Here is a 9,160-nt window from a genome sequence, read left to right as displayed (position 1 = left end):
ACCAGTTATTGGCATTGGAGACCACTTACCGACCACTTTCTGTGCTAAAAACCAAAAAAAGTGGTCGGCCAGCCACTTTCTCAACCCTCGGGCCACCAATCACGCATCACGATGCATGATGGCCGAGGAGCCCAAGTTGTACAACTCAATATGAAATGAATGCACACACGAACACATAAAGCCTAAAACTCCATCATGTATAGTCAAGAGTGTCGGCGACCAAGAATTGAGGCACGTTTCATCACTTCGTGTATGAAACGTCCCTCGTTTCATGTGTTTGGACTAATTCCTATTCCAAACACAATGCAACAAACAACATGGCATGGCATACACAATGCGACTCAAGCATGCGAACATACAATGCAATGAAACAAGCATGTGAACAATGTGCAAGGGACAAGCATGAAAACATGCAAATGCAACATGAACAGCCTAACAAGGCTAATGGCATGCTCAATACACATGCATACATACTCAATGCAAGGCAACACAGGCATGCAATCAATGTGAACAACAACTAGCATACACAATGCAAATGGACGTGGCATACGCAACGCAATGAACCACGTGGCATACAAAATGCTCGACGGACTTAAACCAAAATGGATAGGCCTCAGCCATGTCCAAATCAGTGGCCATACATGCTAAGATAGAAACTCAAAATGCTATACAAACATGCATGCATATTGGCCCAAGCTTATGGCTCAAAACACAACTCTCCAAAAGCATTGAAAGGATGAAACATGGGGTACAATGGCATATGTTCCAGCACTGAAATGGCATGCAAAATGACTTGGAATCATGCCAACAACCCATGTAATGCGTGTTGAACGGCTCGAGCGTCAAAGCTAGTGAAGTGGATTACACTAGAGGCATGCAAGATAATGCTCAAATGGCCAAACTAACCCCAAACAGACCCTATGCAGGCCAAAAAAGTAGCAAAAATGAGTTGGGATGATGGCTTGAAAGGTACGAAAATGAGGCTCATGCAATGGCTCACAAATAGGGCACAAAGAGCACAACCCTCAAGAGCACTTAAAGAGCGGAAAATATGGAAGTGTAACAGCCCTAAATGCTCTGAAATATCATTCTCAATGATGCCCAAAAATGCAATTACCTCAAGTTAAGCATGCAAGAGACCTCAAAACTCAATGCTAATCAATGCTATTACACTACAAGCATGCATGACAAGCCTCAATTGACCAAGAAGCCTCAAAATAGAGCTAAGACAACCCAAAATAAGAACAAAATCATGTTAGAACATAGACAAAATATGCTAGGATAATGAGTCAAAACACCATGCATACAACGCTAGTAAACAGGATTTACACTACAAGCATATGGGGCATGCAACAGGCTACCAAACTAGCCAAAAACAGAGTCATGACATGTCAAATGATGACCAAAAATCTACTGAAATGGACCCAATACATGCTAGAAAGACATGCTACTTTGATGAGCCACAAATGGGAATACATTACACATACAAGAAGCAAACACAAGGTGGCCAAACCAGCCATAGATGGAGCTAAGAAAGAGCTAAAAGTCATGAAAAAGTGCCTAAACCAAGCCTTGAAAGTATGAAGATGCATGCTCCTTTGATAGGCCAAAAATGCAAGCAAACAAAACAAGAAGAGAAGGGATTACCCCCCTCTGATTTGAGGCCTCAAAACGACATGCCTACCACTGAAAATCCACTAGATTTTAGTGGCTAAAAGGCCAAGCAAAGACCAACCCAAAGGTCTTAAGGCATGGCACAAAACAAAACTAAACAAGGCATGCAAGAGGGTAGAAGGCCCTCAACACCAAAAGGGCCTTAAACAAACATGATAAGGACTGAAAAATAGAGCCTTTTATAGTTCAATGTTAAGCCAATAGAAGCATGCAAATATGGCTAAGAGAGTGATCAAAACAAAGCTTAAAAGGGAGAAAAGAGGTTACCCTTGAAGCACTGCAATACCAGCAAATTTCTCAACCAAGAACTAGCTTTTTGACCTCCAAAATGTCCTCCAAGAACCTCAGTTTAATGATGGGGGTGTATGGTTAAGAGCTGTGGTTCAAAAGTGAAGAACAACCCACTCTTTAGGCACCAAATATAGAGATGTAAAGGGGGATATATGCTTATGCCTTTCAGAACCCCTGGAATGGAGAGGGAGGCTCTCTCTTATAGAAAAATTGAAAACTAGTCTCCACATGGGAAAAGTGGCCTACGACCACGAAAAGTAGTCTACGACCACAGAGAGATGGTCTACAAGACCTCTCCCTCCCTCCGGGAAGGGAAACAAGGCTCTGGTCCACAAACCGAGCCAAAGCACAAAGAGTTCAGAGACCCGGAGGCATGGCTCTCTGCCAAAACTCCGAAGCTCGAAACGAGCACAACATGCACTATCACCGAGTGCTCAATCGATGATGTCTGAGTCTTAAGGTCGGTCAAAAATGGGGTGTCTACAGATGTTTATGACCTTTGTGATATATGTACATAAAGAATGGTTGCACAACTATAATATGAGGTCTTTCCATATAAGCACTACTCAATGGAGTATTTTCAAGTCGTTTATTACTTCCGCTATACCACACAAATTAAACTAAGGGTCGTTTATTAGAATGGTAGGTAATCTATGATTACTGGCCAGTCATGATGCTAAACCTATAGAGGCGGGTATGGGTCGTGACAGATTGGTATCAGAGCACAAGTTGTATCTTACTCACTTGTCCATTGAGCTATAAAGAGTCTAGAATAGACATCAGGATTGCATTCATGTGCATTTGAACATTTGAGTGAGATAATTTTTTACTATATATCTGTGAATTTGTGTGCGTAAATATATTTTGTTTGTCATAATACAAATTTTCATGTAGAAAATGGTGAGAAGAAGAGGTGATGAGCTAGATGAGGCAACCTCTTCAAGATTGGATAGAATGGAACGAACAATGGAAGACATGGTTGAAGCTATACAACAACAGTAACAATGGCAACAACAGCAACAACTACCACTCCCACCTCGAATGCCTATGCCACCTCCAATACCAGGGTGTCAGACGGGTGATTGTACTATTGCTTTAACTAAGGAGTTTAGAAAAATGAAACCACCATTGTTTCATGGTGGGGTTGATCTGTTAAAACCAGAAGCTTGGGTTCTGGGAATCGAGAAGTTGTTTGAAGTGTTCCCATGTATCGAGGATCAGAAGGTACAATTAGCCACATTCACATTAGAAGATGAAGCAAGAGGTTGGTGGATGCTGGTTCGAGAAGAGAATAGGGACATCACTTGGACTCATTTTTAAGAAATCTTCTATGAAAATTACTTCCTACTCTGTGTCAGAAATAGAAAAGTATCAGAGTTTGAACATCTCAAGCAGGAAAACAAGTCAGTCACTGAGTATGAAGCCCAATTTACAGAATTGGCTCACTTTGTGCCACACATGGTTGATATAGACTATAAGAAAGCCAGAAAGTTTGAAGGAGGCCTACGTGACTCAATTTTGGAAAGAATTAATGTACTAAAATTGCTGAAGTATGTGGATGTGCAAGACAAAGCTTTGATGTCAGAGCCAAATATGGCCAACTGTAGTCAAAAGTTTGAGTGGAAGGGCAAGAGACAAAATTTTAAAAAGGGTGCATCATCTACAACAAGTAAAAATTCAAAATCTGAAACTTCTAGCAATTCTAGCTCAAAACAAAGTAGAAATTTAGCGCCTACTTGCACTGTATGTGGAAAGAAGCATTAGGGTGTTTGCTATCGCACTATCGGGGCTTGTTATCAATGTAGAAAAGTTGGGCATATGGCGAAGGATTGTACCTAGTTATGTTATGGTGGTAACTGGAGAGCTACAAGCTCAACTGTGTTAGTGCCCATAACAAAACCAAATGCAACACCTACTACCACAAGAAATGAACAAAGGCAAGGAAGGGTCTTCGTACTAATTCCGGCAGACACTCAAAATACAAAGGCTTTAGTTTTAGGTATTCTCCCTATTTACAATCAAGATGCATATGCATTAATTGATTCGAGCTTGACACATTCTTTCGTATCTTCTGTGTTTGAACATAGATTAAATAGACCCATGGAATCGTTGCCTTATATATTTTGTGTATCTGCTCTATCTGGGAAACCTACTTTTTGTTCATTTGTATATTGTGTTTGTGAAATACGTGTTGAAAATGTGACATTGTTTGTGGATCTACAGCCCCTTGATATTAGACATTTTGATGTAATTTTGGGAATGGATTGGTTGTCTAAATATTGTGCGACCATTGATTGTGTAATAAAGCGGGTTTTGTTTAGACCTCCAGGACATGATGAAATAGTATTTGTGGGTAATGGTGTAGTACCTCCACATTACTTGATTTCTGCAATGAAAGCTTGCAAATTGCTTAAGAAGGGTTGTCAAAGGTGTTTGTGCTGTGTAATGACTAAACAAACCATGGATGTCACCCTAGACAGTATACCAGTAGTGAAGGAATTTCTTGATGAGTTACCTAGACAACTGGTAGATATAGAAATTGAGTTTATAATTGATGTAATACCCAGTACACAATCAATCTCCAAAACTCCCTACCATATGTCCACTACAAAAATGAAAGAGTTAAAAATTTAGTTATAGGAATTGCTTGACAAGGGGTTCATTCGCCCGAGTACATCGCCATGGGGGTGCACCAGTACTTTTTGTGAAAAAGAAAGATGGGACCCTCAAATTGTGTATTGATTATTGAGAACTCAACAAGGTAACAGTGAATAATAAATATTCGTTGCCAGGTATTAATGATTTGTTTGATCAGTTACAAGGGGCTCAGGTATTCTCAAAAATTGATTTGAGATCGGGATATTATCAATTGAAAGTAAGGGCTGAAGATATTGAAAAGACTGCTTTCTAAACCAGGTATAGACATTATGAGTTTCTGGTTATGCCTTTTGGAGTCACTAATGCACCCACAACATTTATGGGTTTGATCAATGGAGTTTTCAAACCTTTTTTTAGATGATTTGTTGATGTATTTATTCATGACATTTTGATTTATTCGTTAAGTAAAGATGAACATGAACGGAATTTGAGAATGATTCTTCAAACACTTAGAGAAAAACAATTGTACGGGAAATTTAAGAAATGTGAGTTTTGGCTTGATGATATTATATTTTGGGGGCATCTTATTAACAGAGATGACATTTTAGTTGATCCTCAGATAATCAAAGCAATTGTTGATTGGCCTACTTCGACTAGTGTGACATAAGTTCCTAGTTTTATGGGACTAGCAGGTTATTATCGAAGATTTGTTAAAGACTTCTCAAAAATTGTAGTGCCATTGATCCAATTCACTCGAAAGGGGGAACAGTTTGAGTGGACACACCAAAGAGAATCCGCATTTCAAGAATTGAAGATAAGATTGACTATAACTCCAATCCTCACTATACCTTCAGGTATGGAAGGATTTGTAATTTATAGTGATGCAACTTATAAGGGTTTGGGTTGTGTCTTAATGCAGAATGGCAATGTGATTGCTTATGCCTCTCGACAATTGAGACCACATGAGAAAAACTATCCAACACACGACCTGGAACTTGCTGCAGTTGTGTTTTCTTTGAAGATGTGGCGTCACTACCTGTGTGGAGCTAAATGTGAAGTGTACACCAATCATAAGAGTCTAAAGTACTTTTTTACACAAAAGGAATTGAATATGTGACAGAGACGATGGCCTGAATTGATCAAGGATTATGATTTACAAATCCACTATCATCCGAATAAGGCCAACATAGTGGCTGATACACTTAGTAGAAAGAATGTGGGGAATCTAGCCTGTTTGCTCACATATCAGAGAGAGTTACTGCAAGAACTTGAAAAGCTTGAGATTGAAGTGGTGCCTTTTGAACATAATGGCTTCATAGCCACAATGTTCGCTTAACTAGCGATTATTGAAGAATTCAAACAAAAGCAAGTGAATGATGAGTTTTTGAAAAGGATTCTAGGTGAGTTTGAAACTAAGCCTAAATCGGGGTTCACAATTGAATATTTAGTGTTGAAATTTCAAGGGATATTATGTGTTCCTAATGATGCAGATTTGAAAAGGAGGATTTTAGAGTAGACTTGTAAGTCAATGTTTGCTATGCATCCCGAAAATACCAAGATGTACTAAGATTTGAAGTTAGTGTATTGGTGGTCCAACATGAAAAGAGAGATCGCTGACTTCCACTCCAAATGTCTACAATGCCAACAAATGAAAGCAAAACATCAGAAATCGGCAGGTTTACTTCAAACCCTCCCTATTCCGGAATAGAAATGGGAGCATATTACCGTGGACTTCATCGTCGGACTATCTTGATCAGCTAGAGGTGTGAATTTTATTTGGGTTATAGTAGCTAGATTGACAAAATCTGCTCATTTTCTTGCTATCAAAACTTTCTTTAATGCATATAGACTTGCTACTATCTACATTGACGAGATTATTCGATTACATGGGGTTCTTGTGTCCATTGTATCAGATAGAGATCGTAAATTTGTTTATAGATTTTGGCATAGTCTATAGAGTACAATGGGGACAGATTTGAGATTTAGTACAGCATTTCATCCGCAAACCGAGAGGCAAACCGAGAGGACTATTTAGGCCTTATAAGAGATGCTTCGTATATGTGTTTTGGAATTTCAGGGCAACTGGGAAACATATTTGCCATTGGCTGAGTTTGCTTGTAACAATAGTTTCCACGGTAGTATCGGTATGGTACTATCTGAAGGACTGTATGGTAGAAAGTGTAGGTCGCCAGTTTGCTGGACAGAGGTTGGTAGTAGGGCTATCTATGGAATAGAACTTGTGCCAGAAATAACTGAGAAGATAAAAATCATTCAACAAAGGCTCAAAACTGCATAGAGCTGACAGAAAAGCTATGCGGATCAACGAAGAAGGGCTTTAGAGTATGAAGCGGGTGATCACATATTTATCAAAGTAACATTGATCAAAGGGCATACAAGGTTTGGTAGAAAGGGAAAATCAACTCCTCGCTGGATCAGGCCGTTTCAGATTCTTGAGAGATTGGGTCATGTTGCCTGTTGTATTGCTTTGCCATCGGGAATGGAACAAATGTACAATGTATTTTATGTATCCATGCTTCGTGGGTACCTTGAAGACCCATTTCAAGTGATTGATCACCATCAGATTGCTTTAGATACAGATATGATTTATGAAGAATAGCTCGTACAAATCATTGACTGACAAGTGAAGCAATTGAGGAATAAATCTATCCCAATGGTGAAGGTGGAATGGAGAGAACATTATGGAAAGGAATCCACTTGGGAAAAATTGGATGAGATGCGGCAACGATATCCACATTTGTTTCCGTATAAGGTGACTTAAGTTTGGAGGACCAAACTTTCAAAGGGGGAGAGATTATGATGACCCCGACCTCTGTAGTCTTATATTACAATATTTTAATAAGCTTAATTGCACGATTGTATGTTTGAATGTGTAACTACATGCTTAATTTCATGATTATCTATTTATACATGGAATATCTGTTTACTTACTGACTTAGAATCAGGAATTGAAAGCCCAAATGGCTTCAGAAACCGAAACTGAATAGCCTAATAGGCTAATTAGAATATTTAGGATTTTATGCAAATTTAATTGGAAATTGCTTCAAATCAAAATAATTAGAATAATAAATTAGAATGAAAAATAAATAAATGGAGTTATTTAACACTAACCAACCTTGATTATTCTCAGTTAATCTACACATATAGAAGGCCCTAATTGAGTTTAACAACTCATTTTATATCATCTAGCTGAAATTCGAGAGAGACTTGGCAATTCAACAAGCTTAGAGAGAGAGAGAGAGAGAGAGAGAGAGAAAGAGAGAGAAGAAGAAGAATGATTGGTGAAGAATTTGGAGAGAGATTGAAGAAATAAGCTAGCATACTCTTGAATTCAAATTCTAGGTATGAAATTCACCCTTAATCCATGTAGACAAAACATATAGAAGTTGAATTCATCTAGTTCGTAAGTTCACTTGCATGTAATTGCATAATGGAGGCTAGAATTACCATGAATTAGAAGAATTGAGTTGCATTGCGTGCATGCATGCTTCATTTTACATTTTTGAGTTAAGATTTCATGAATTTCATACATGCATGAGATCTAAAAGGCAGTACCTTGAAGGTCTTACATGATTTCATACATTTTAGCCCACTTTGTTGTGTTTTCGAAAGAAAAGAGTTTAAATCATGGCTTGCATGGTTTCAACTTCATGCTTCAAATGTTAATTGGGGAAATTGGACCATGATTTTGAACAATTGACTTCAAAGTAATTGTGTTTTCATGTTTCATAGTGTTTTTTTCTATGTTTTTGGAACAAGCCTTCAAGTCTCGCACTCGAGCGAGGAAAGTGTTGCTTGAGCGTAAAATTCAAGCTCCCAATATTTTTGTTGGCAATTGCACGGTGGCTTGAGCGGCAAAACTTGCGCATGAGAGAACCTTGTTTTGCACTACTGATGGCTCGAGTAACAAAAGGTTAGCTTGAGCCTAAAATTGAAGTAACTAGTACTTTTGTAGAGTTTTGCAGACTGCTCGAGCGACCAAAGTTACGCTCGAGCGAAGACCTTATTTTCAGCAAATTTTAACTAACTCTTTTAAGTGCATACTTGCATCCTTATATTATTTCAAGTATTCTTAGGCACCAATTGGACTAATATAACCATGGAATGAGTTAGAAACACATAAGAAGTGTTAAATTAAAGTAAAATGGATATTGAGTGGTGCTTCAATTGTATATTTGTTATGTGTTTTGTTTAGGTGGACGTTCTAGACCTAGCATTGATTTAACCCAATGTGAGTAGTAACTTTATAAATATATGTTCAAGTTATATCTATTTTTGACATCGCTTTGTGATTGGTTTATTGAAATGAAATTTTCTTTAATGAATGAAGTTCTCTTTGAAATTGTATTCATGGCATCCTTCGGAGAAGCCCTTGCCAGGGAGAAAAAATACCTTGACCACTGATTATAGACCCTTGCCTGGAGGAAGCAGTACCACAACCATTGATTATTGACCCTTGCCTAGGGATAACAATACCATGGCCATTGGAATAATTGGAAAACAGAGATCTCTGATGTTAGACCTTAATGGTCCATTGGATTATTGAATGACCCATTGTGGTCTATTGAATTGACCCATT

General features: G+C 38.4%; 1 protein-coding gene across 1 annotated transcript; it reads left to right on the top strand.

Annotated features, from left to right (window-relative positions):
* Positions 1 to 3,081: 3,081 nt before the first annotated feature.
* On the top strand, positions 3,082 to 6,859 carry LOC145807217 (uncharacterized). Its single transcript, XM_082905161.1, has 6 exons — positions 3,082 to 3,229; positions 3,335 to 3,708; positions 4,189 to 4,491; positions 5,483 to 5,646; positions 6,412 to 6,493; positions 6,641 to 6,859. The coding sequence occupies exons 1-6, from the start codon at positions 3,082 to 3,084 to the stop codon at positions 6,857 to 6,859; spliced, it is 1,290 nt and encodes a 429-aa protein (XP_082761287.1).
* The last annotated feature ends 2,301 nt before the right edge of the window (positions 6,860 to 9,160 follow it).

The sequence above is a fragment of the Camellia sinensis genome, chromosome 14, assembly GCF_055761805.1.
Source record: "Camellia sinensis isolate YWXY chromosome 14, ASM5576180v1, whole genome shotgun sequence".
NCBI lineage: Eukaryota > Viridiplantae > Streptophyta > Magnoliopsida > Ericales > Theaceae > Camellia > Camellia sinensis.
The sequence above is the reverse complement of the archived record's forward strand: the minus strand, read 5'-3'. Positions and strand labels throughout refer to the sequence as shown.